We start from the raw sequence: 26,743 nt of genomic DNA on the forward strand, positions 1-26,743 counted from the left end.
AGGCCAGAGTATTTTAGGCTCTTGGCCATTTGGTTTTTGCCCCAGATACAGTCAGTTCTGCATTACAATGGGATGTATGCATTCCTAAAACTCATGGCACCATGCAGAATTGCTCAACAAAAACCACAGGGCCCAGGGAAAACAGGCTTGAGGCACAACATTCCGTAACTTAGTGACACATTTTTAGGAAGGAAATGAAGTAGGTAGCGTAGTTTTTGCTTTAAATGGTTAAGAAACCTATATACTGTAATACAGCCCTTTCTCTTGAAAAAGACTGAAGTGTGTGTGCGTGTGGTTCCCCACACGAGGTAAACGGAGGCAGCTCTGGTGTTGGGGGCCTGTGCAGTTTGTAGTACCCAGCTGGATGCAGCCAGGCACTGTTTAAGTGTTTCTCAAAGACGCAAATGCAGATAAATACGAAATTAATGATCAGTTTCTCCCCAAATACATGAACTGGGTTGGGAGAAAGCTACCAAAAGCAAACAAGAAGGGTTCTAGGGGCGCCTGGGTGGCTCAGTGGGTTAAAGCTTCTGCCGTCAGCTCAGGTCATGATCCCAGGGTCCTGGAATTGAGCCCCACATTGGGCTCTCTGCTCAGCGGGGAGCCTGCTTCCTCCACTCTCTCTGCCTGCTTGTGATCTCTGTCAAATAAATAAAACTTAAAAAAAAAAAAAAAGGGTTCTAGAAGGACTGTACAGTAGCCCTTGAATATGGGATGGAACCAGGCAGGTCCACTTACATATGCAGATTTTTCTCAATAGATGTATACACTTAACACTACTGATAAATATTATGGGACTATGAATGTGTTCTCTCACGATTTCCTTCACATCTCTCTTTCTCTGGCTTATTTTATTGTAGGAATGCTGTAGGTATGACACATAACCTACAAAACGTGTGAATTGACTGGTTATTGGTAAGGCTTCCAGTCATAGGAGGCTACTGGTGCTCATGTCTGGGGAGTCAAAAGTTTTATATGCAGATTTCTGGCTCTATGAGGCGGTTGGCGCCCCAATCCCGTGTACTCTTCGAGGTCCAACCCTACTCAGCTCTGCTGCTGTAGCATCAAAGCACCCATAAAAAACAAACGGGTAGGCATGGCTGTGTCCCAACACAACTTTACTTAGGGACACTGAAATCAGAATTTCATATAATTTTCACCTATCACAAAATACTCAAGTTTTTTTCTCACTTAAAAAACGTAAAAATCACGATTAGCTCACGGGCTGCAGGAAAATCTGCTTACGACTCGACTCTGCCAACATATGGTCTGAAGCTTTAAGTAGCCAAGAAAATTAGGGAACCTGGCTGGCGGGGACTCCAAACTGACGCATTCCGGGGCCCGACCTTACTCTCCGTGGCTGTGGTTTTCTCTCGGGACTTTCTCCTGCAGCTGTCCACCCACAGCTGAGACAGGACCATCTTTTGAAACACCCTCCTTCCTAGTTGCTGGCATTCCCCCAAAGAAGCTTCTGACTCTGTGAAGACTCTACCTGGAGACAGAGACTGACAGAATGAGGAGGCAGGGAGGGGTATCACCTGTTAAGAATCTGCTCTGAACATGAATAGGGAAGAGCTTCCCGCCGGCTGAAGAGGGAAAACAAAGATTTCCACTGATCACATCAAAACACACAAGTTCAATAAATACCTGCCTTCGGTTTTTATCTACGTAGCCCAGTAATGAGCCACAACAGCCCGCGGGAAAGAACCTATTCCAAGTCCCGGCCAGGGAGTGGGAATGCTGGCGTGGGGCACCTCCAGTCAAGCCTCAGAACTGAGTAGGGACGAAGACCCAGAATGGAAGAGGGAGCCAGCCTGACCCTCCAGTCCTCCTTGTCAGCCACTGGGAGTCACAGCTGCCTGTGACCACTCACTGTCCTGACCTGTCTCCAGTTCAGCTGTTAAAAGCTGTGTGTCACCAACAGGGAATCCTGGTGTCCCCTCATGCCTCCTCAGACCAGGGCAAGTCACTTTCCTCACTCCATGGTGACAGGCACGTCTTCCAGATCTCGGGGGACCGCACTCTGAAGCTCACGCCGAATCTCAGGGGACAGCTGTGGATGGGGCTGCAGTCGGAGCAGTTCCAAGAGGGCATCCTTCTGATCCGTGGCTAGGTCTGCCTTGTAGCGCTGGACCAAAGTCAGGAGGCACTGGTGCCAGAGCACAGGCAGTTCGCGCCTATCCGTCCGGAAGCCCAGGAAGTGGAAGACCAGGGCGTCCAGTACGCGGTAGGGCAGCGCATACTTCTTATCCAGCAACAGTCGCAGGAAGATGCTGTTAGCACCGCTGTATTCCATCTCGGCGATTTTCAGCATGGCTGCGCTGGTGGGGAAGGATTAGTGGTGGGGGGATGCTGGAGGAAGGGCCGCCTTCTACCGACCCTCCGACCCCTTTCCTCCTCTGTTGGCCCCTGCACTGTGCTATTCCCGAAGGGGGCCATCTCAGGCTGCCTTCTCACCTACCCAACCTGACACTCCCTCGGCCCCAGTTACCAGCTCAACGCAGATTTCACCCCAGATCCCTACTTCTTGCTCAACCGCTGGTCTCAGTATCTGGCTAGAATAGGTTCAAGCATGTGAAGATCTCCACCCTTACACACTTTCTTCCCATGTTTCCTATTCATTCATTCAACTCTTTACTAAGCACCTGCCATGTGCCAGGCACTGGGCTCCTGTTTTGGGGGAGCTTACATTCTAGTGGAGTGGCAACACACTCAGGAGCTTCAACAAGCCACAGACCCAGGGCTGTTCCAGCTCCTTCTCCACTCTGTGTGTCCCCCTACCCCCCCATCCTGGGATTCTCCTATCTGGGTCTCTCCTAACTGTCCTCCACTCCCACCGACACTACCTGGAGTGCAACACAGGGATGGAGCATTTGGTGATGATGCTACCCACAATGATGGCTTCCCGGAGGGTACAGGTGCCGGACTCGCACAGTGGGATCAGGATCCCTGGGGAGAGTCAGACGGGGGTCACCTTGAGTTCAGGGTGAGGCGCTACAGCAGCTCCCCACCTACCCGAAATATAGTCAGCTCCCAAGTCAGGCTTTTTGCTTTCACCTGCAGGAGCTCCAGTCCCTCCCTCTCAGTGGCCTCCTGGGTTCCCACCTTTAAACCAGGCTCCGGGCTTAAACAGGGCCTTCTTGAGAGCCATATAGAGGTGGAAATTCAGTCGTTTGTATTCGGCGATGTCGTCTCGTACCCGGGGGAGCAGGACAAGGTTGTAGAAGCGCTGAGCCATGCGTTCCTTGAGGTTAGAGGCGAAAATCCTAGTTTTTGGGGGGTGGGGGGTGGGAAGGAGGGATATGGGGGAAGATCCCAGGTCACTGGACAGTGTGGCACTGGCACTTTGAGTATCATCATGGCTGGTGCACACATGAGATGTGAGGGGTGTGTGGGAGTCAGTCAGCTGTGTGCACCCGACACCCAAGTCAGATGAGAGGGCACAGGAAAGGCTACCAGGTGCCCCCAAGCAGAGTGAGTGCTGTCTTTAGGAAAGCCTGTGCTCTCCACTGTTCCCTTTCCTTCCCCAACATGGGTTCTCTCTATGCTCGTTACGAGGGAACTGAGCCTGCCTGGGGAGCCACAGACTTCGGAGGCCCCTCTGACACACCAAGGGTTGTCCCCCAGTAGTTATGAGCCCTGCTTCTGGAAACTCATCAGAGCAGAGTCTCAACGTGGTCCTGGCCCTGAGGCCGGAAACAGGAAAGCGGGGGAAACTGAGCTAAAGAAGCACAGGCTAGAGCTCTGGGGCAGGACTAAAACAACAATGGCAGCCAAAGCCTGTCCCCCTCACCCTCAGCCTCTACCCAACCCCCTTTACTCCACCTTGTAGCCTGGTACATGGCAGCTGCAGTCCAGGCCTCGGGCTCCGTCACGTAGAGGATTTGCTCCCAGTTGGAGAGCGCAGGGATGATCTTGAAGGCCTTGGGTAGTTTCCCGCTGCGGTATGTGGATAACACCTGGGGACGGGGTTGCAGAATGAACACTGCCAATGACACAGAAGCCGCATGCCCCACGCCAGGCCCGTCTGTGTGGTTTTCACGGCTTGCTCACTTAGTCCTCACAACAACCCTGTAAGGATGTGCTCCTAGCACCTCATTTCCCAGGTGGGGAAACCAAGACCAGGATTAAGGAACCTTCCCCAAGGCCACCAAGTGCCTGAGTGGCACAGCGGGAATCAGGACCCACACACACGGGCTCTTAAGTCTGCTCCTGGCCACTGAGCCTCATTTGTGTGGGAAGAGAAAGCTGGAGGTGGGAGCCCACAGCCCCTGGCAGGGTATTCCATCATGGCTCTCCTCTCAGCTCTTACCTCCCGGACTCCCCTGTAGACCTCCAGAACCCGGGGGTCCAGCTGAGGCATGGGAAAGCCTGACACCTCTGACATAACTGTCTCAACTTCCGTCTGCTTCTCAGTCAGCTTCTCCATGATGATGTCAGCCAGGGTACGCCTATGAGTAAGGGAGGTGCGGGAGGGAAGGAGAGAGGGCTGGGGTCAGTCCAGGAAACTCTACACAACCCGCATTGGGATGTGAGGCCCCAGTCTCCCTGGGCCATACCACCCACCACAGAATCCCTGCAGGGTGCGGAGAACCTGAAAGTCATTCATTCTGGGACAAAGCGGACAGTGTAGGTAGGTGAAGAACCTGCATTCTCCCTGTATGACCCTGGGCACATTCCTTGGCCTCTCTACGCCTCAGTTTTCCTCATCTGTGAGACAATGATATTAACAGTACCTAACTCCTAAAGTCAGCATGAGGATTATAGGAGTTAACGTTCGTATGTTACTTGGAACCATTAGGACATAGCAAGCATGCAGGAAACATTGTTTATTTCAAATGCATCTATCCTGTGCTGGTGATATGCGGAGGAGTCCCGTTACAAAGTCCTGGTAAGACCTCTCCAGCGGGCCAGACACATCTCAGTTACCTTCCAAAATTTCAAGGAGTGAGGGGCCATTAAGGAGGGACTATGACACAAACTTCCCCATAACTTCATTTATTAAAATTTACGGAGGGGCCCCTGGGTGGCTCCGTGGGTTAAAGCCTCTGCCTTTGGCTTGGGTCATGATCCTGGGGTCCTGGGATTGAGCCCCGTATCAGGCTCCCTGCTCAGCAGGAGTCTGCTTCTCCCTCTCCCTCTGCCTGACGCTCTGCCTACTTGTGCTCTCCATTTCTCTGTCAAATAAATAAATATAATCTTTAAAAAAATTAAAATTTATGGAAAGGTTTCTAAGATTAATGATATTTTTCTCAGGTTCCTTACGTAGAGCGTATCACACATCACTTTATTGTGACAATTCAAATTACTGTCACGTTGGGCTTCAGGATAGTAACGGTGTCTTCAGAAGCTCTACGGTACATTTAAAACACCTCCTGTTTTCTCAAAACCAGGCAGTGAGGCAGGGTTGGCAGATGTTACCTCATACGGGCTGTGCGACATCTCAAAGAGGTGTCATTACTGCCCTTATTCAGACACAGGAACAGATACCCACAGAGGACAATAATTCCTCCAAGGTCTTACAGCCTTGCTGGGTGTTCAACCCTGGTATTTCACATTCTAAAGTTCAGGTACTTGACGGTATGCTATTATGTGCCCCCAAACTGCACTGGCCTCTGACTGCTGAGTTCACGTGGGTCTGGGCTTGGCTTTCAGAAGCTGCCAGCTGTCATTTCTCAAGACTGTTAGCAGCCCCTGTTTTCGGTAGCTGCGAGCAGTAAAGTCACCCGGCCAGTTCTGCCAGCATGCTGTGTTACAAAGGAGTTCCGAGGTGCTGAGCGAGAACCCAAGGGGCTCTCTGGCAGGACAAACATACCAACCCAGGACACACTGTGACATCTACTTCAGCTGCTGGGCATCAGTGTGGGCAATGGGCTCATTTTCTCACTCTGTGCTCTCGAGTAAGTGATCACAGAACTCCTTCAGCTTTTTTTTTTTTTTTTTAAGATTTTATTTATTTATTTGACAGAGCGAGAGAGAAATCACAAGTCGGCTGAGAGAGAGAGGGGGAAGCAGACTCCCTGCTTAGCAGAGAACCCAATGTGGGGGCTCGATCCCAGAACCCTGAGATCATGGCCTAAGCCAAAGGCAGAGGCTTAACCTACCGAGCCATCCAGGTGCCCCTTAGTTTCCCTTTCTTTTCTTTTTTTTTTTTTTAGTTTCCCTTTCTTATTCTCAATATTACTAGCAAAGAGATATGCATTAGCCCTAAAAACCGTAAGAACTAAGAACAGCATCATGTAAGTATCACAGGGTCAGAATCAACTAGTTGAGGGCCTTTATCCAAGACTCCGCCTCCCCTGGGTCAGAATCTATGGGCTTGAGAGTTTGACCACAGGAGCTTCAGTGCCCACGTGCTTTGGAGCTGCCACTTAGGATACAAGGCAAGAAAAGTGTGCTTCCAACCGGGGGCGAGTCTGCCCACCAGGGAACATCTAACAGTCTAGACACATTGTTTGGTTATCGTGATTAGGGGAAAGATCACTACTGGCACCCAGCAAGCAGAAGTCAGGCATGCTGCTAAACATCGCCCAGTGCACAGGACAGCCTCCATAAAAAATAATTATCCAGCCCAAAATGCCAGTAGAGCCGAAGGTGAGAAACCCTGGCTGAACTGATGCTGAGAGTGTGAAAGAGACCTGGCCAAGGAAATTAGCACTCAGAAAACCGAGCAGACCAAAACCAAATCCAATGGGATGGACTGCCCTGGAGGCATGAGAGAAGGCCCTATAGCTGTCTCCCTGGGCAGTTCTATAAGTGGACAGCTGGGCCTGGGTCATTCCCACTGAGGATGGGCCGGTTCCCCAAAACTAGCTATGCTCAGGCCCTTCCCAAAGGCAGGGAACCGAAACTGCCAGGGCATCTGCTTCCCTGTAGGAAAGCTGCCACCGGGACCCGACCTCCCACACCCCCAGGCCATGCCAGCTCTACCTGGCAGGAGGGTTCTTGTTCATGAACATCTCAATGGCACGCTCATCCTCAGGGTCCACGACCACCTCTGCATAATGGCCTGACCCCGTCATTGTGGCAGCCTTCTCCAGGGTGGGCCACTCCTCGTCCTCATCATCTGATCCATCCTGTGGGACTCCTGGACCTAGAAGAGGAGAAAAATGGATGAGCAAAGGCAAGTCGTGGGTGGGAGATGTAGAGGTCAATTCAATGTTACCCATGATGCACAGTACAAGCCTCAAATGGGCTTGTAACAGGCACGGACAATTGTAGTGAAAGTAGCGATGCCCCACTGTCTTCCAGTTCCGGCTGGGGGGGGGGGTTCCTGTTCCCAATCTCGCTTGAGAAACAAAATGTACAAATATGAGCCAAGGAAGAGCGATGCCAATGAATAATCACTAACACGCAGGAGCTCTTCTAAACACTGTACCTAATTTTCGTAACACCAAGAAGTAGGTACTTCTATTCTCCCCAGTTTCAGAGGGGGACTCTGAAGCATGGGAAAGTTAAGTAACTTGCCTAGGCAGGTAGTCTGGGTTTAGACTACGTGTTCTTCCCCTCTGTTCTATACACCTTGTAGGGCTTCATTATACGCCAAAGCGAGTAGTAGAGGCAGTGTATACCACAGGCATGTAAAAGGTGATGGAAGCAGAGGACGATCAGACTCTGGACAGGCAGTACAGGGGCTGGAGGAGTGTGCTCCAGGTGTGGGTAACAACACTGGCAGAAACGGTTGGTTACCAGAGTATCTAACAGGCTGTAGCATGAAATAAGGCTAGAGCAGTAAAGTAAGGCTACATGCAGAGGGTCTTGAGGCCAGGCAACGGGGTTCAGATTTCAATGGAACAACCCCCCTCCCCCTGCCTTTAGAACTTATTTATTTGAGAAAGAGTGTGTGCGCATGCACGTGAGCATGAACAAGGGCAGGGGCGGAGGCAGAAGGCAAGGAAGAAGCAGACTCCCAGCTGAATGCAGAGCCAGACACCGCACAGGGCTCAATTCCAGGACACTGAGATTATGACCTGAGCCAAAGTCAGATGCTTAACTGACTGAGCCACCCAGGCACCCTGGCACAACCCATTTTTATAACTGATTATTGGAAGGCTACAGCTAGCTGGGCATCTGGAAAGGTATGTAATAATCCAAGCAGAAAGATAAAATGTTACACATGAACAGCTCATTAAGAACAGAGGCAGTGAGGGTATCTGGGTAGCCCAGTCAGTTAGGTGCCTGCCTTCGGCTTGGGTCATGATTGCGGGGTTCCTGGGATGGAGCCCCATGCATGGCTCCCTGCTCAGCAGGAAGTCTGCTTCTCTCTCTCCCTCTGCCTGCCACTCCCCCTGCTTGTGCGCACACTCTATCAAATAAATAAAATCTTAAAAAAAAGAACGGAGGCAGTGTGTGATAAAAGCTAAATGGGGGAGGGGGATGCACCGTTTTGTCTCCACATGCTAACAAACCCCAAATCTGTGCCTGTAGGTAGATTTCCCTTTACTCCAAAGACTCACTCCAGCTCCCTCCTGTACAGCAGCTCTTGGATAAGCCAGAGACAATTCGAACTTTACCTGTCATCAACCGAATTCACTCTCTTTCCCTTCTAGGTCTCTGCCATTCACTGTATTCGTGTTTTAAGTAAATGGCACTACTGTCTACCAAATGCTGAGCCAGAACCTGGTAGGCCTGCCTGATCCCCAGCCCTCACCCCAATACACAATCAGTTAGCAAGTCCTATTCAATTCTACCTCCCAAACTATCTCTCAAATCCTTCACAGTTCTGCCTGAACCTAGATTAGCATCATCTCATCTGCATTAGTTCAACAATGCCCTAACTGGTCTCCATATTCTCCAACAGTCCCCTACTGTCTTTGGGACAGCTTTAAATCCTGAACATAGCCTTGGAGTTTTCTGCAGATTTGGTTCCTACCTACCCTATTACCATTAACCAATTCACTCAGCAAACAGTGAGTGCCTACTATATGTGAGGCACCATTCTGAGTGCTGAAATTAGTGTAAAAGACAAACTGACAGAGCCGAGTGTTTTAATAAGGGAGAAAGACAATAATAAGTATTAAAAGAAGACAAGTGCTATGAAAAAGACATAGAGCAGGGGCGCTTGGGTAGCTCAGTGGGTTAAAGCCTCTGCCTTCAGCTCGGGTCATGGTCCCAGGGTGCTGGGATCGAGCCCCCACATCGGGCTTTCTGCTCAGCGGGGAGCCTGCTTCCGCCTCTCTCCTTGCCTACTTGTAATCTATGTCTGTCAGATATATGAATGAAATCTTAAAAAAAAAAGACATAGAGCAGAGTAGAGAAGTTGTAAGTGTGGAAGCAGGAATGGGAGCTCGCTCTTTTTTTAAAAAAGATTTTATTTATTTATTTGAGAGAGACACAGCGAGAGAGGGAACACAAGCAGGGGGAGTGGGAGAGGGAGAAGCAGGCTTCCCGCCAGACAGGGAGTCCAACGTGGAGCTAGATCCCAGCACCCTGGGATCATGACCTGAGAAGAAGGCAGACACTTAATGACTGAGCCACCCAGGCACTCCATCTATCTTTCTTTTCCTTTCTTTCTTCTTCTTCTTCTTTTTAATATTTTATTCATTTGAGAGATAGAGAAAGGGACAAGCAGACTCCCTACTGAGCACGGAGCCCAACATCAGACTCGATCCCAGGACCCTGAGATCATGACTTGAGCAGAAGTCAGATGTTTAACCGACAGAGCCACCCAGGCGCCCCCAGATATTTCCATTTTTAACGAGTGGCCACAGTAGGTCTCTCTGAGAAGGTGAAGAATCAGGGGAATAAATCTACAGGGGTATGAATACAAAAGAAATAATGAGGGCAAAAGCCCCAGCTTATTATGTTTAAGGAAAAATAAAGCCTGTATGGATGAAGAGGGCAAGGGGAAAGTACTAGAAGAGGTCAAATTGGCAACAGGGGCAGATCACATAGATCTTTGAAGTCTTCCCGCTGTTGCGAATGGACTGTAAGGTGGATGGGAATACTAATTAGGAAGCTACTACAATAATCCAGGTGAAAGATTATGGTGGTTTAAACAGGACTGTGTTTCAAGGTGATGAGAAATGGTCTCTTAATCTACTTTGAAGACAGTCAACAGGATTTCCTAATAGATCAGATGTGAAGTAAGAAAGAGAGGAGTCCAAGGTTTCTGTCTTGACGAAATGGAAAGATATCATCCTATTAACTGAGATGAGGAGGACAGCGGGAGGAGCAGGTTTGGCAAGAACAGAATTTCTGTTTTGGACACACTAAATTTGAGATAAAAAGGCAGCTGAAATAGAAGAATCTTATTTTCATGGAAGAGATCTGGGCAAGAATACAAAGTTGGAAGCAGTCACCATGTGGAAGCACTTAAACCATGAAACTGATGACAGCACCGCAGAAGTGACATGAAGAGAAGAGGTTCAAGAACTGAACCTTGTGGCCCATCAATGATAAGAGGCTGGACCCAAGAGAGGAGCCAGCAAAAGATACTGAAGCCAGAAGGCCAGTGTTCAACTGTCAAAAACAGTGCTCTCAGGACAAATTAAAGATGAGATCTGAGAAACGGATCAAGCACTCGGAGGTAAACACATCCACCCTAATACTGACCATCTTTTAATTAGTCTCTCTTCCTCTTGAGCACCTAAACAATATCACTCTTTCTGCTCAGAGCACTTCCCACTCATTTTTTTTTAAGATTTCATTTGTTTATTTGACAGAGAGAGATCACAAGCAGGTAGAGAGGCAGGCAGAGAGGGGGGGGGGAAGCAGGCTCCCCGCTGAGCAGAGAGCCCCATGCGGGACTCGATCCCAGGACCCTGGGATCATGTCATGAGAAGAAGGCAGAGGCCTAACCCACTGAGCCACCCAGGCGCCCTTCCCACTCATTTTTCTCAACACAAAAGTCATGCAATCTGGGAAGCCTGACCCCAAAAGTAATGCTCGTGTTATAAGGTAAGCTATTCTTTCTTTACCCTGGAATGTATTATTCTAATCATCAATTTAATTGTCTCTCTCTTGGGCTAGACTGTGAGATCCTGAAGTCAGGCACAAGGCTCTCCTGTTTCCTTCTTTACCCAAACCATCTAAACTCCTAGCACAGTGCAAAGCGCGGACCAGACAACCCCAAGAAGGTACAGAACAAATGGATATATGTTAGGAGTGCTCTGTAGCGTGAGCAACTACCTCCTGTTGGTCTAACTTCAGGGGTGCCTAGAAGCCGAGTATTTAAAACTACAAGTGGGTGTAGAGAGGTCTGACCACTCTAAATCTGGTCCAGAGCGGGGTCTCCCAATTCATTACCTTCGCAAGGGTGTATTGCAGACCCCTTATTTATTTGATTTTCTTGATTTCAAACGATTCCCGTGCTAAATACCTTTTGGCCGTCTACTCCTCCCCTCCCCCAAACGAACTTCCCTCTTCCCGGACTCCCCCCACCACCACTCACCGAGCCGCGTGGTACGCTCGCGTGGCGCTGTGGGCTTGCCCCCAGTCCCATGCTCGGTCTCGAGTTCCTCCTGCTGCTGCCGTGCTTGCTGCAAAATCCGTCGGGTCAGCCGGGGCCCCACATACTCTTCCTCCTCGTCTCCGGTCCCACGACCGCGCCGCTTTTCCCGGGCTCCTGCTCGCACCGAGTCCCCACTCAGGATCTGCTCAGCCAGGGGAGCATGTTTTTCCTGACCCGCAGCTCCGCGAGCCGCCTTGAATTTGGGCATTTTCCTCCAAAACTTCGCCGGAAAACTTCACACGTGGGGACGGAGAGGGATGGGGGGGAATCTTCAGTGCACTTGCGCAGTGAACTCTCAGTTCTCAAGAGACGCCCACGGAGATTACAGCGCCTCCTAGCGTTCGGAGGCCAGAAGTGCCATCCGCGCCGTCACACCCCCTAAAAGAGCTCACGGATCCTGGAGCTGGACTCCCGAATAAACTCACTGCATTTAACGTTGGATTCTCCAAGTGGTGGCAGTCGAGCGATGATTTTTCTACTTTCACGGATCGAAGACCTATGTCCCCAGACGTGAACTTCCCTAGGTGGAAGGCCGGGGGCAGGAGTCGAGCAGTGACGTCACTAGAGGCGTCACCAAGGAGGTGCCTAGACCTGCCCCTGCTTCTCTTGGGCGCGTCGACTGGACGCTCTGTTTTTACGTCATTTCCGGAGCACCTCCCTCGGCAGAAGCTTGCTTTAGGGGGTATTCGTCTAGTGTGGCCGGCCGGAGACCGCTGTGGTTCAACTGTTTGTCCCTGTCACACTCCTGGCCCGGTACCATGGGAGTGACTTGGTATGCCCGCAAGGGACTTTGAGGGGCGGCGTTTGGGGTCGGGAAGGGCCCTAAGGAGCCTGGAGTGTATCCGGGAGGAGGCTCGGGACCAGGGTCCGCGGTCCTCCACGAGCTGAGCAAGATGTCTTCGGAATGTGTGGGTGAGGGAGGCACTGTGAGGGCTGCGGATTCTCTGGACTTGTTTGCTCGAAGATGCTTCCTTTCGTCCTGGAAGGCGGCAGGTGAAAGGTTTTGTCCCAGGAGCCCATCGGTGGTGAAACTCCTTTCTTTTTCTTCCTTCCCAGGAGGCCATCGGGCTGCCAGGGGTAGAACTTAAGCGTTGGAAATAGGATGTCCGGACTGGGACCCAATCTGCAGGCAGGGCTAGAGGGGGTGCAGGATAGGCCACGAGGGAACCATCTTTTTTTCAGGTTTTCTCCTGCCCCTCCCTACAGCCACCTAATGCAGTTAGACCAGCCCGTGTCTGGTTCTGGTGTGGCCGTTTTAAGATCTTCAGTCTAAGGGGCGGGAGGGAGAAGCTGTTGGAGTCAGATGAGGGTTCAGGTACGTCACCTCTTAGGGATCGGTTTCCTACTGTGTTTAATTATATGATTGGTCTAGTTTCTATGGACTTTTACTGACATGATACAAGTAGGGTGGCAGAGAACGGTATGGGCCTAATGCCTGGGGCATGGGTTCCAGAATGCTAGATTTCAGGTCTTTTTTGGTTTTGTTTTGAATATTGGTAAGTATTAGCATGTTTCCAGTAAGAGAGGGCTGGAGGCTAGGATATCCTGAAGTCAGTGGCCAGAGCCCATGGGAACTACTTTTTCTGGTAGCTCTAGTTCTTGCTGGCTTGTCCGTTAATGCACCTTTGTTTTCCATAGTGGACATCATGAGCCTTTTCTAAGTCTTCTTGTGTAAGGGGGAATGTGTGAGGGATGGAATGAAAAGTTTGCAGCATAGAGCCTTGGAACTTTGGAAGCCCCTGTTCTTTCAGTAGAAGACAAGAGAGGGAATGGGACCCTTAAGTTTTTCACACTCCTGGGGCTTCTGACCCCTATAACATCAGTTTAGGGATTCTCTTATGTTTCTCAATAAGGCACATCATCTCATTGCTCATGAGTGCCTTTTCCAGTGGAGAGTTGTGACAATTTTTAGCAACAGCAGGACTTCCATTTTTATACCTTCATGTAATTGATCATAAAGTTACGTGGTGTCTTCCAAAATTCAGTAACATGCAGTTTTTATATAGCTAGGTACCACATGCAGTAGTTTTTGTTTTCTTTTAAATCTATGTCTTTGCCTTAAAAACTTTTCAATAGGCAGCAATGTCTCTAGGGAAACAATCTAGTATAATGGATAAGAACACAGACACGGAGCCAGCCTGCTGGCTTCGAATCTTGGTTACACCATACCAAGCTCTGTGACCTTGTGCGAGTTACTCAATCCCTCTGTACTTCAGTTTCTTCGTTTGTAGCAAGGATATAAATAATAGCTCATTTATAGGACTGTTGTGAGGATTCAAAGAGTTCATTTGTCTAAAGGCCTTCAGACTCTGCCTGGTACGTGCAGAGATGCGAAATGATTGTTACCTACTACTCTAAAGGGGAAGCCAGTTTCACTTACCATAGAAGGAAATCTTGAAAATAACATTTTTATTTCATTGTTTTGATTTTATTCTTTTTTTTTTAGATTTTTATTTATTTTATTTGACAGATAGAGATCACAAGTAGGCAGAGAGGCAGGCAGAGAGAGAGAGAGGAGGAAGCAGGCTCCCTGCCGAGCAGAGAGCCCGATGTGGGGCTCGATCCCAGGACGCTGGGATCATGACCTGAGCCGAAGGCAGAGGCTTTAATCCACTGAGCCACCCAGGCGCCCCTTGATTTTATTCTTATACACACTGTCGCCTCTCGTTCCTAAAGATTATAAACTTGAGGCTTGCTTTCTCTTGGATCCTAGGGCTGTTGAATACAATTTTCTGCATTGACGGAAATGTTCTATGACACCATTGTCTAATACACTAGCCTTCGGTCACATGTGGCTATTGAGCCTTTGAAATGTGGGTAGTGTAGCTGAGGAGTTGACTTTTTTTTTTTTTTAAAGATTTTATTTATTTATTTGACAGAGAGAGATCACAAGCAGACAGAGAGGCAGGCAGAGAGAGAGAGAGAGAGAGAGAGAGGGAAGCAGGCTCCCTGCCGAGCAGAGAGCCCGATGCGGGACTCGATCCCAGGACCCTGAGATCATGACCTGAGCTGAAGGCAGCGGCTCAACCCACTGAGCCACCCAGGCGCCCCAGGAGTTGACTTTTTAATTTGACTTGTTTTATTAGTGTAAGTATAAATAGCCACATGCGGCTTGTGGCTACTGTTCTGGACAGCGCACATTCAAAGTGTTAGAGAAATGGTGTAAAGACATACTAACCCCAGATTGAGATTTTCCCTATATAGTCAGAACTGAAGGAATCACAAAGGACATCCCTTTCTCATATGACCCAATGTTACGGATTGCTCAATCTCTGTACTACTTAAAACCTTCTTTTTTTTTTTTTAATGAGACTATTTTTTAAATCATTTTATTTTTTTATTTTTTAAGATTTTATTTATTTATTTGACAGAGAGAGCGTACAAGTAGGCAGAGTGGCAGGCAGAGGGGAAGGGAGAAGCAGGCTCTCCACTGAGCAAGGAGCCTGATGTGGAACTCTATCCCAGCACCCTGGGGTCATGACCTGAGCCAAAGGCAAATGCTTAATCGACTGAGCCACCCAGGCTCCCTTAAAACCTTCTCTTGAACATTGGCATACATGTCCTGCTTGGGAAACATTGGTGTGATAGGGAGTTCACTGTACTGATGAGAGTGTCCTGAGACCTGTGTTCTAGTTCTCAGTGGAGCTCTCAGGAACTGTGATCAGGGTAACTCCTGGCCCTGAAGAGCTGTAATTCTGTGCGAAATGAATGGCTCAGTGAGTGCACCTAGGTCTCCGGATACTGATGATTTGGTCCTCTCCCTTCCAGTGTGTCCCAGATGCCTGTGGCTGAGGGCAAGAGTGTCCAGCAGACAGTGGAGCTCCTCACCCGGAAATTGGAGATGCTTGGGGCAGAGAAGCAAGGAACATTTTGTGTGGATTGTGAGACCTACCACACAGCTGCCTCCACTCTTGGCAGCCAAGGTCAGTGAGATGGATCTGCAGGATGGCTGGAACCTCGCTTGGAGTTGATTGACATTCATGTTCATTGAAATCTTTTTTTTTTTTTCTCTATTGGAATCTTTATGCTCTTTTGCTAAGGGTGGTATTCTTGAACATGTAGCACATGTTTCTGAATTCATTAAATCTTGGTCCTTCATCTCTTAGACTGGGCCAATGCTTTAGTCTTTTTGCACTTTGCACTTTTAAAGCTGTGTTTCTCAGGGGATTGGTCACTGGCTAATAGCATCTAAGCATCTGGGTTACTTGGTAAAGGTGCAGAGACCTGGGGCGCCTGTGTGGCTCAGTCGATTAAGCATCCAACTCTTGATTTTGGCTCAGGTCCTGATCTCAGGAATCAAGTCCTGCATCTGGCTCCATGCGGAGTACAGCATCTGCTTAGAATTCTCTCTCTCCTTCTCCCTCTTCCCTCCTTCTCACTCTCTAGCTCTCTCTCAAATAAGTAAATAAAATCTTAAAAAAATAAAGGTGCAGAGTCCCGGCCCTCCTTACCATCTGACTGGTGCTGCAGGCCTCATAATTACACTTCAGCCAGCTCCCTTGATGATCTTTACACACTCTTAAGTTTGAGAGAGACTCCTTTTAGGTCCGGAAGTCTATGATCCTTTCACAGCTTTAGAATGTTCAGAACTTCGTGCAGAAAGGCTTTCAGATTCCCACACCTGTCAGTGGCCTTGGATATCTCACTGGCATGACCTTGACCTTTACATCAACTTTTGTTTTAAATATATTGTGACGGACTGTGGATGGTGGTGGTAGGGAGGCAAAAGAATCTTTTTTATTCTTCAAATTTTTATTTAAAAATTCTAGTTAGTTAACATGCAGTGTAATATTGGTTTCCGGAGTAGAATTTACTGATTTGTTGCTTACTGTAACACCGGGTGTTCATCACCCCATTTAGCCACCACCCACCTCCCTTCTTGGATCCTGTTTGTTTTATTGTTAAGAGTCTTTCATGGTGGGGTGTCTGGGTGGCTCACTTGTTTAGCGTCTGTCTTCGGCTCAGGTCATGATCCCGGGGTTCTGGGGTCGAGCCCCACATCGGGCTCCCTGCTGAGGAGGGAGCCTGCTTCTCCCTCTCCCACTCCACCTGTTTGTGTTCCCTCTCTCATGGTCTCTCTGTCAAATAAATAATAAAATCTTAAAAAAAAAAAGTCTTCTATGGTTTGCTCCTCCCTATCTCTTTTTTTCCCCTCCTGTATGTTCAACTGTTTTGTTTCTTAAATTCTACATATGAATGAAATCATATTGTATTTGTCTTTCTCTGACTTACTTCACTTACCATAATACACTCTATTTCTATCTATGTTGTTGCGGATCTCAAGATTTTTATTTTTGATGGCTGATTAATATTCCATTATGCATCTCTATAATATATGTAGATGTAGTAAATGTATAGATCATATGTATATATAGATAGTAGATATGTTTCTATACATCTCCCACATTTTCTTTGTCCGTGCATCAGTTGATGGACATTTGGGTTCTCTCCATAATTTGGCTATTGTTGATAATGCTGTTGTAAACATCAGGATGCATGTACCTCTTCAAATCTGCACTTTTGTATCCTTTGGATAATTACCTAGTAGTGCAATTGCTGGGTCGTAGGGTAGTTTCTTAAATTCTTGAGAAAACTCCATACTGTTTTCCACAGTGGCTATACCAGTTTGCATTCCCACCAACAGTGTAAGAGGGTTCCCCTTTCTCTGCATCCTTGCCAACATCTGTTGTTTCCTGTGTTAGAGAACCTTTGCATGTGAATTAGAGAGCCTGGGTTCTCTTAGTCTTGCCTCTGCATTAATTTGACCTGGGACAGTTCCAGAGCACAGTGATTAAGAGGTTAGATCATGGAACAGAGAACTAAGTCCTGGTCACATACTAAATGCAACTTACGGAAGTTCCACAACCTATCAACGTTTCTGTGCCGGTCATTAGCCTATTTCCCCTGTAGATCCATTCCCCATACTTTCCCTGCAATCAGCATTTGCCAGGCCCCTTTTAGTCACCTTTCACCAGTGAGGGGCAGTGGGGAAGGTTAGAGGACCGAAGAAAGAGCACAGGATCTCCTCTCCTGCTTTGAGCAGTGTCTCTGGATGTGACTGTGTCTATCCCTTGGTTTTAGCTCCTGCTGGGTGCCCCTTGTGCCTGGCTCGAATGACAACACATCCTTTCTTTTTCCTTCCAGACTTAGGGAAGCAGTAGCTTCCTACTGCTAATAGAAAGTATTTCTTATTCCTAATAAGCAGTATTATTTCTTATAGTAGTTTCCTGTGCTGCTAATATTTGAGTGGCCTAACCGTTTGTTTCGTTTTTTTTTTGGTTATCCCAACCTTGGTATTTTGTTCCCTGTGTTAAATCCCTTCTGATGAAACTATTTGCTACATGGTCTGTTTCTTTATCTTCCCAGGACTGTTCTGTCATTTGTGAAATGAAAATATCATAGTACTGATCCCCTGGTGTTGTGGTCATTAAATAATACATGCAAAGTACTTAGAACTGAGGTTGTCATGTAGTGTTTAATAAATAAGAGCTCTGCTGAGTTTCATCATCAGTAAAATCACAGTGTTACTTACCATTAGTTTTGCCTTCAGTAGGAAGGATGTAGGAATTAAAAGAGAGAACAGTTATGAAAGCATTTGGAAAACGAAACATTTGTGCACAGATATAAGATGGCATACGTATCTGTGAAACTACCTGTCAGAGGCTCTGTTTCCTGATTTGACCTTTACTTTTTAAGGAGCTACAGTCTAGTTGGGGAGAGGACACATTGGTAGCAGACAGTGGGGTGGAATGGAAGGAGCAATAGACTTGAGGTCAGAAGGCCCGGATTGGAGTTCCACTTCTGCTCCTTGCTGACTCTGTGCCTTTAGATCACAAGTTCTCCCATGAGCCAGCATTAACATTACTAAGAGAGCTCGTTAACACAGATTGTGGGGTACCTCCCAGACTTTTCCACTCAGTAAGTATCAGCTAGGGCAGAGAATCCACATTTTCAACAAGTGCCCAGGCAGTGGCGCTGCTGCTGCTGCTGCTGGTCCAGAACCCTATAGGCTTCATTTTCCTTGTCTGTAAAAGGGGGAGAGTAACACTGGTTCTGCTTGCTTCACAAGTTTGTGCTGATACAAAGATACCTTTTTAAAAAAGACTTATTTATTTGAGAGAGAGAGAAAGCACAAACTGGGGGAGAGAACGAGGGCGAAGCAGACTATGCAGGGCTTGATCCCAGGATCCTGAGATCATAACCTGAGCCAAAAGCAGACTCTTAGGGGCGCCTAGGTTAAGCCTCTGCCTTCAGCTCAGGTCATGATCTTAGGGTCCTGGGATTGAGCTCCGGGCTCTCTGCTCAGCAGGGAGCCTGCTCCCCCCACCCCTGCCTGCCTTTCTGCCTGCTTGTGATCTCTGTCTGTCAAATAAATAAATAAAATCTTTCAAAAAAAAAAAGCAGACACTTAGCCAACTGAGCCACCCAGGCATCCCCAAAGATACTTTATTTTGATTTAAAAAATACTGTTGTTTGTAAACAATTGGCAGTGCCTTCTTCATTAAAAACAAAAACAAAAACCTTAGCTGACTTTCAAAATATTTTTTTTTTAAAGATTTTATTTGTTTATTTGACAGAGAAAGAGATCACAAGTAGGCAGAGAGGCAGGCAGAGAGAGGGAGGAGGAAGCAGGCTCCCTGCTGAGCAGAGAGCCCGATGTGGGGCTCGATCCCAGGATCCTGAGATCATGACCTGAGCCGAAAGCAGAGGCTTTAACCCACTGAGCCACCCAGGCGCCCCTTTCAAAATATTTTTAAGACAGTAAGAACTCCTGCAGACTCCTATAGTATGAATTAAATAGTTACAGGGAGTTTGCACAAGAACAGAATGACAGATCATCTTTGGGTACTTTTGTTTTTTATGCACTGGGTTTGGCAGGAGGTGAAAGGTATGCATTGGCAGCAAGTGGACAGGAGGGATGTGGGGGGCGGTTGGCACAGAGCCTGTTGAGTTTTGGAAGTGGCAGCAAAGTGGAGGCCTGTGTAGAGCTGTCTCCGCCCCATCTCCTCTTTCCCACTGTTAAACTAGGATGTCTTTCCTCCTCCGTGCAGCTGAACTCTGTCCTCTCCTCATTTCATAGTTCAGGTCCTGTTTTCTCCATGAAAGTTTTTCCTGCTGATTCTTGCACAATTTGATCTCTTCTGCTCTGATCTTCCTTCCAAGAAGACTTCTGGTCTGTCCCATGTAAGCATTTTGGTCTTACAGTCTCTTTAAAAGTTTTTCACCTGTCTTTATTTTTTTTTTTTTCTTAAAGATTTTTATTTATTTATTTGAGAGAGAAAGAGTGAAAGAGCAGTGGGGAGGGGCAGAGGGAGAGAGAAAGGGAGAAGCAGACTTCCACCTGAGCAGGAAGCCTGACGTGGGGCTCGATCCCAGGACCCTGGCATCATGACCTGAGCTAGAGACAGATGTTTAACTGACCAAGCCACCCAGGTGCCCCTCACCTGTCTTTAATGAGAGCATCAGCTTCCTGAGGCCAGATGCTAAGTCCTCCACTTGCATTGCCTCTTAAACTCTTGCAAAAAATATTGGGGATAGGGATGCCTGGGTGGCTCATTGGGTTAAGCTGCTGCCTTCAGCTCAGGTCATGATCCCTGGGATCAAGTCCTGCATGGGCTCCTTGCTCAGCAGGGAGCCTGCTTCTCTCTCTGCCTCTGCCTGCCTCTCTGCCTGCTTGTGTGCGCGCGCGCTCTCTCTCTCTCTCCTTCTGCCTGACAAATAAATAAATGAAATATTTTTAATAAATATTAGGGATAGTTAAGTACTTAATAAATATTTTATAGTTAAGTCTTAATAAATACTTGGGATTGTGGTAGTCTATCCATTGATTCTTGTTGTATATGAGAGGGGGATCTTGCTTTCCATTTTCAGTTAACCAAATATATGTAGCTTTCCTTTCTTCTTGCAGAGAATCTCTAGTAGTAATCAGTGAGAAAACTCATTTCTCAGAGAAATCACCCAAATCAGCTAATACATTAAAGCACTCCAAGGGTTTGGGCACCTGGATGGCTCAGTTGGTTAAGCATCTGTCTTCAGCTCATGATGTGAGGGTCCTGGGATCAAGTTCTGCATCCAGGTCCCTGCTCATTGAGGAGTCTGCTTCTCCCTGTACTGTTCCCCTCTGCTCGTGCACACACATTCTCTCTTTCACTCTCTCTCTCTCCAATAAATAAAATCTTTTTTTTGCTGAAGATTTTATTTATTTGGGGCACCTGGGTGGCTCAGTGGGTTAAAGCCTCTGCCTTTAGCTCAGGTCATGATCTCAGGGTCCTGGGATCGAGCCCCGCGTCGGGCTTTCTGCTCAGCGGCGAGCCTGCTTCCCCTTCTCTCTCTGCCTACTTGTGATTTCTCTCTCTGTCAAATAAATAAATAAATAAAATCTTTAAAAAAAAAAGATTTTATTTATTTGACATCAAGCATCCATCTAGGAGATCATCAACTAAACTGTAACTAGCTCTATCGAAATTCCCTTGTGGTCTTCATGTTTTCTGTAGAGCGGGGTTTTACCACATGCTGCCTTGCCTGCCATTCTTCTCTCTTCCTCTTTGAAAAAGAGTGTTGGTGAGGGGAATTCTGCCCCCCACCCCTGGCCATTGCCCTCCAAGATGGCTGAGGTAATGGCAGATTGCCATCTGGCCCTGTTGCGCACATTTGACTCTATCCCGGGGTTTGAGGATGAAGATTTTGATGCTGATAGGCTCCCTTTCCCTGCAGGTCAGGCTGGGAAGCTGATGTACGTGATGCACAACTCAGAGTACCCTCTGAGCTGCTTTGCCCTCTTTGAGAATGGCCCTTGGCTTATTGCCGACACCAACTTCGACGTGCTCATGGTGAAACTCAAGGGCTTCTTCCAGAGTGCCAAGGCTAGCAAGATTGAGACACGGGGTACCCGTTACCAGTACTGTGACTTCCTAGTGAAGGTGGGCACAGTCACCATGGGGCCCAGTGCCCGGGGCATCTCCGTAGAGGTAAGACCTTGGGGAAGCAGGAGCAGTGTGTGCTGAAGGGCCGCTCAGCAGAGGGCCCTGCAGGTTTTCTCACCCCTCTGAATGCAGACAGGCACTTATGCCTTCCTCATCCCTGTCTCCAGGGCCTGTGTGCTCCTCTGTCCCTGCCCTTTACCTTTTCTTGAATCATTCAGGCTCTGGCCCCTGATGGGAATGGGACGCTGGGGTCAGAGCAGATAGAAGACTTAGGAGAAGGGAAGGGATAGTCAAGGGACCAGTCACCCATCACAAGGACTGGAGCAAACCAGGGCAACTTTTTGTGTAGGTAACTTTTGGGAGGTGGGCCCTAAATCATGTGTCTACATACTTTTCCACAGTACAACTTAAGATAGGTCACAAAGGTTGTGTAGCAAGATGAGCCTTTCCTTTTGGCATGCTGTCGACTTTCTTTCATGGTAGAAAGAGGTGTGTGGGGGGGGAGACTTCATCTCTGAGGTGTATACTGGAAACCACAAAGAATGTGGCATAGCTGGCTTTGGGACCAGTGAAATTCCTCAGTCTACCACATGCCCAGCACTGTGTGAGATTAAAAAAAAAAAAAAAAAAATAGGTGAGCTACAGGGGCCTGCCTTTTGAAAACATATGTTAGTAAATGAGCGAAGCTAAAACAAAGTGTTTCTGAAGTTAGTCTGTACATTCCCGGGCACAGATTGCTCTGGGAATTCAGGCCAATGAGAGCACTGCTGACTTTGAGGATTGGGATGCTTTCTTCAGGAGTAGCATGTAAAGAGAGACTTAAAGTGTAGAGATACGGGGATAGATGAGACTCACAAAGCATTCCAGGTAGAGAAAAGGGCCTTAGCAGTAATTACTGCTCTGAAAGTCCAGGGACCCCTGTGACCAAGATTTCCTGACCCCTTTTGGCTTGTGATACACCTCGCATTTGCTGAGACCCACTGGGAATCCACTGTCTGCCTGTCCTTCATATTTCCAGCTTTATGGTACAAATACATCCCAGTTCTTTCTTTACGTGTTTTTCCTTATGGTTACTAATTATTTTCCCTGCCATCTTTCCAGTGAAAAACTAGGAGAAAGGATTGAGAAAGTGTAAGATGTATCTCCTTTGGCCCCTGCCACATTGGTGGGGAAATTACTTCTTAGGGTCAGGTGGGGTCCATTGTGGGGGTTATGTTTGGTCTTAAAGAGACTTAAGAGCATGTGTGTCTCCTTTGCCCCCTGTGGACACACACACAGATACACACTTTTACATTCTCTTGTTCTTCATTTTCTGTCAGAATTTTCTTGAGCTCTCCTTGGATCTTAATGTACCATAGCAGGGACTGTACAGTTCTGAGATCATCAGAAGGGGCCTTTATCCTGTCCTGGGTCTTGTGGGTTGGGGTTGTGGGTTGATAATTCCCAAGATGAGAATGTCAGAGATCCCTAAAGGGAATGTGGAATTCCTGGTGTGTGGCTTGGGTTTTTCCTGTGGAGCAATACTGTTAGAAGGTGTGTGTCTTTGGCTTGGGGTTGGAGAAGATGGGAGCAGTGGGCAAGAGGTGCAAGAGAAGCAGAAGACCTTGTCCTTTCCTGCACTCACCCTTGTTCTCTGTTCTTTTGGTCCCCAGGTGGAGTATGGCCCCTGTGTGGTAGCTAGCGACTGCTGGAGCCTGCTGCTTGAGTTCCTACAGAGTTTTCTAGGCAGCCACACACCAGGGGCTCCTGCGGTGTTTGGGAACAGACACGATGCCGTCTATGGCCCAGCAGATACCATGATCCAGTACATGGAACTCTTCAATAAGATCCGCAAGCAGCAGCAGGTGCCGGTGGCTGGGATTCGTTAGTGACTGGTGGCTGCCTAGCTGAGCTCTGTCACCAGGGGGTCGGTGCAGGAAGAGCAGGGGCTGCACCCTGAGACCCCTGGACCCCAGAAACCCAGGGCAGACATGGAGGCTTCTCTCCCTCCTCTCAGCTGTGACTTTTGTTCTGGGGATCTGGACTCCCCTCCCCTGACCCTCACACACAGCCCCCCAGCAGCTGCTTCACCCTACGCCTTACTGGACTTGGCCTGTTCTCAAGAATGGTAATTACGAAGAGTGGAGAAGTGAGGAGCTTTCCTGCTTTAGGGAAAAGGTAGGACAGGGCTGTCCCTGCCCAGTGTTGGTGGGAAAGCAGTCTGTATCTCCAGCTGTTGCAGATTTGGCCTCGGTCCACAGTGGATGGACTGGGCTGGGCTGTGCTGGGCTGTAATAAAGGACTCTTCCTCTACTCCAGGGATGCAGTTGGGCCTCTCCTGGAGAAGGAGTAGAAGGCATAACTTGGTGTGATGGCTGTCATTTCTTGACCTGTTTGCTGAAGTGAACTGTGAGTTGACTTTTCTAGGATACTGCCGGAGTCCTTTGGAGTCTCCCTCTGGCATCTTTCCGTTCTGTTGTGAATGAGGTTAAGCCATAAGCCAAGCTGCTGTAACAAAGAGAACCTAAAGTACAGTGGCTCCTAGTAGAAGGTTCTTCTTCTCTCTTCTAATAGTACAGATGTAATCAGATGGTATGGGGCAGATTTAACTGTACACGGTCACCAGGACCTCAGGTTCCTTCTATCTTGTTCAGCCAACTTTGGGGTGTTGACCTTGCCCACCAGGTCAAAGCAGACTCATCAGTTCCGTGTCTACAATACACCGGGGAAAGAGAGAGCAAAGCACTTTCTTTTTAAAGGATATGACCTGGAGTCCCTCAAATCAGTGTGGCCACACTTTGCTGAAAGGGGTGCTGGGACATAGAGCTTCTTACTTCGGTGACCATGTGTCCAGTTAAAACCCTGGGGCTTCCATGATTAAAAGATGAAGGAGGAAATGGATGTGGGGGCCTAGTCAGGGGCCTCTGCTACATGGAGCTCAATGGATGTGCCCTGGAGGGCCCTTGGTGGTTATTTTGGAGAGCACCCCCGGTAACGGAGTTATTTGTCAGTTGCATTGGGTTAGGGCAGGTGCCCGAGCCACTCGTGAGTTTCCCTGGCTTGGTCACACTGGGTAGTCCGTTCCACCCCCCTTGCCTAAGGGTTCACGGCTTCCTGAGCTCTTTGTCCTTGTTTCATTTGAGGCTCCAAGCTGCTCATTGGACTTATATCTCCTGCTCACCCAACTCAGGCTGCAGAAATGTTCACTTGGCTAACATTGATATATACAGGCAGGAATGGTCTGAGAAAACACTGTAACGTATTTTACCACAGAGCTGTCCTCAAGGATACTGTCCCTCACTGCAGGTACCTCAGAGAAATTAGTTTTAGATCTGATGCCTCTGCAACAGGAATCAGGAGACGGTCACATTTCCCTTGTAGCTTTGGCTGGCAGGAAGCTCAGTTAACTCCAGCTGCAGGACCTGCTGCCTGTACTTCTTGTTTTCCTTTGCCCCTGGCTTTTTTGTTTGGTTCTTTCTTCTGTTTTTGCTTTTTAAAGTTGAGGTGTGTTTTAGATGTCATTTACAGACAATAAAATGCATACCTAGATCTTATGTTTTTGGCCCTCTGATTTATATTTGCTCTCATCCAGCTTTATCTGTGTTTTTCTGCAGACTCCTTCAAAGCTTTTGTGAGATGAGACGGCATTTTGAAAACATACAGAGATAGAGTATGATAAATGTGATTCAAGACGCATGCATTTTACGGAGGGGTTCTGTGCTCTAAAAAGTAAAGAAGAGTATAAACTCCCTAACTGTACTTTGCCTTTTGATTTAATCTTGGCTCATACATTTCCAGCATTCTTCACTTTTCCCTTATTTCGAGCATACATTTAACCAAAGTCAAGTCCAGTGGACACCAGACCGGGCTTTATGAACTGCCACATTGGGTACTTCTGTCCACTCTTGTCCTTTGCGTCAATTAAAAAAAGTTTATCCCTATAAAAGGCAGGTAATGCAATACATTTCTTCATTTAACAAATATGGCTCCTCTAGTGAGGTTGTCAAAACTGAGCTGGTAACTAGTGGGAAGGGTCCAGATATCGTCCAGCTTTTATGTGCAAATCGGAATGGGACTTTCAAGAGTCGTTGAGGATTGTCAGTGTATCATTTTTGAAAGTTCAGGTTGAATGAAAGCTTAGGAGCATTGGTATAAATTTAAGGAATAAAGGGCATGGTGATCCTCATTTTATAAACGATAACTTAAATGTGGCTAGTTAATGGAGATGCCATGTGTTTGGTTTTAAATCTGATGTGGTTCCTTCTTTGCTAGACCTGTCTTCCTGAGTCTCCTGCCTCAGCTTCCAGAGGCTTTTCCCTTCTTCCCATCTGTATCCACCCCAAAATAGCAGAAACTGTGTTCTAAGACTGTGCTAACATGTTGGCTTGGTGAGTACCTTTGTCAGAGCTCTGCAGCGAAGCTGTAGGACTCCACTAGTCTTCCTTTTTTGGGAGATGGGGAGGTGGGGCTCCCACAGAGGTCATGCTGCGAGAGGAGGCTGCAGTTGGGACCAAACTCCAGACTTAGGACCCGTAGCTACTATCATGTGTCTAAGTGTGGCTCCTGGGCCTGTGTGTGGTGCCAGGTTATTTTAGGTGGAATGTGGAAAACACTTTTCTGTTAGTACTTACGTCTTATTCTAATGTATATTAGAAAAAAGCAGAACTAGCACTTTATTCCTTAGGATGAGGGTAAGTTTTTAAGGAAGAGTCCCTTTACAAGAACTGTTGAGTTCTTGCACAAATGATACCTGCAGATGGCAAACCCTGGGATGGCAGAAAGCAAATGTGGGATTTGGGGAACCCTGTATTCTACCTGTGTCTAGCCCATCACTTGTATCCATTCATGGTTCCTGCACTGGCTGTGCTTTCCTCCTGTGTCCCGTGCTCTTGTGATTCTCTGTATTCCTGTTCCCAGGCTGCCTCCTGCTTGCTTGCCTCAGATCTTGAGTACCAAATAGTCAGTCACGTTTCCCCCGCCATCTGTTGGTGTCCCTGCTCCTCTGAAGGAATACCTAGAGACTGACCACTGGTCTCCATCACCAGGTCAGCCCCAGCCCAGTGTGTCCAGTATTCATTCGTGGGGCTTCAGAGAGATTTTTCTTTCCGAATCCTGGATGATAAAGGAAAGCAGTTAGAAATTCCCACCTCCTCATGCCCTCTAGGTGTCAAGAGTGGAGACTCTGCGAACATAGGAAGGGCAATAGGCTGAACATTTTGAAGCTGTGCATATAGTAGATCTGGAACCAGGTGGGGCTGATGGGTGGTACATACCTGTGATTCCCAGTATTGTCTTTCCCTTACAACAGCCTCCCTCTCTGTATCTGCTGCTGTCTGGACCCCTTGGGCTGCAGGCCCCAGTCACAAGTGCCATGTGGCATGGCTAAAAC

General features: G+C 47.9%; 3 protein-coding genes across 6 annotated transcripts in view; 2 read left to right on the forward strand and 1 right to left on the reverse strand.

Annotated features, from left to right (window-relative positions):
• Positions 1-855: 855 nt before the first annotated feature.
• On the reverse strand, positions 856-11,941 carry LOC111147515 (bystin like). The gene is made up of 7 exons (XM_022503556.1): positions 11,393-11,941; positions 6,931-7,093; positions 4,313-4,451; positions 3,826-3,959; positions 3,106-3,266; positions 2,847-2,949; positions 856-2,321 (listed from the first exon to the last, which is right to left on the reverse strand). The coding sequence occupies exons 1-7, from the start codon at positions 11,658-11,660 to the stop codon at positions 1,976-1,978; spliced, it is 1,314 nt and encodes a 437-aa protein (XP_022359264.1). The 5' UTR covers positions 11,661-11,941; the 3' UTR covers positions 856-1,975.
• A 161-nt stretch (positions 11,942-12,102) lies between these two features.
• LOC111147516 (mediator complex subunit 20) lies at positions 12,103-24,915 on the forward strand. Its single transcript, XM_022503557.1, has 4 exons — positions 12,103-12,224; positions 15,221-15,375; positions 21,167-21,420; positions 23,028-24,915. Exons 1-4 carry the CDS (start codon positions 12,211-12,213, stop codon positions 23,241-23,243), a joined length of 639 nt encoding a protein of 212 aa, XP_022359265.1. The 5' UTR covers positions 12,103-12,210; the 3' UTR covers positions 23,244-24,915.
• LOC111147514 (ubiquitin specific peptidase 49) overlaps positions 23,474-26,743 on the forward strand; it is a 92,165-nt gene continuing 88,895 nt past the window's right edge. For 2 of the 4 annotated variants that reach the window (XM_022503550.1, XM_022503552.1), the window contains exon 1: positions 23,487-23,532. The gene's annotated coding sequence lies outside the window, so the exon portion shown is untranslated. Of the gene's footprint in view, positions 23,533-26,743 lie in introns of all 4 variants that reach the window. The other 2 variants (XM_022503554.1, XM_022503551.1) reach the window with 2 other exon arrangements.

This window comes from Enhydra lutris, unplaced genomic scaffold (assembly GCF_002288905.1).
Source record: "Enhydra lutris kenyoni isolate GAN:26980312 unplaced genomic scaffold, ASM228890v2 scaffoldscaffold17, whole genome shotgun sequence".
NCBI lineage: Eukaryota > Metazoa > Chordata > Mammalia > Carnivora > Mustelidae > Enhydra > Enhydra lutris.

What these genes read in the sequence shown, in the direction of transcription:
- LOC111147515 (XM_022503556.1), bottom strand. Translation starts at nt 11,660, where the DNA reads ATGCCCAAATTCAAGGCGGCTCGCGGAGCTGCGGGTCAGGAAAAACAT. An exon ending in GCCCGGAGCCTGGTTTAAAG is followed by an intron (nt 2,950 to 3,105) that starts GTGGGAACCCAG and finishes GACTCTCCCCAG; the next exon opens with GGATCCTGATCCCACTGTGC. An exon ending in ATCCCTGTGTTGCACTCCAG is followed by an intron (nt 2,322 to 2,846) that starts GTAGTGTCGGTG and finishes CTTCCCCACCAG; the next exon opens with CGCAGCCATGCTGAAAATCG.
- LOC111147516 (XM_022503557.1), top strand. An exon ending in CTCCACTCTTGGCAGCCAAG is followed by an intron (nt 15,376 to 21,166) that starts GTCAGTGAGATG and finishes CTTTCCCTGCAG; the next exon opens with GTCAGGCTGGGAAGCTGATG. An exon ending in CCCGGGGCATCTCCGTAGAG is followed by an intron (nt 21,421 to 23,027) that starts GTAAGACCTTGG and finishes TTTGGTCCCCAG; the next exon opens with GTGGAGTATGGCCCCTGTGT.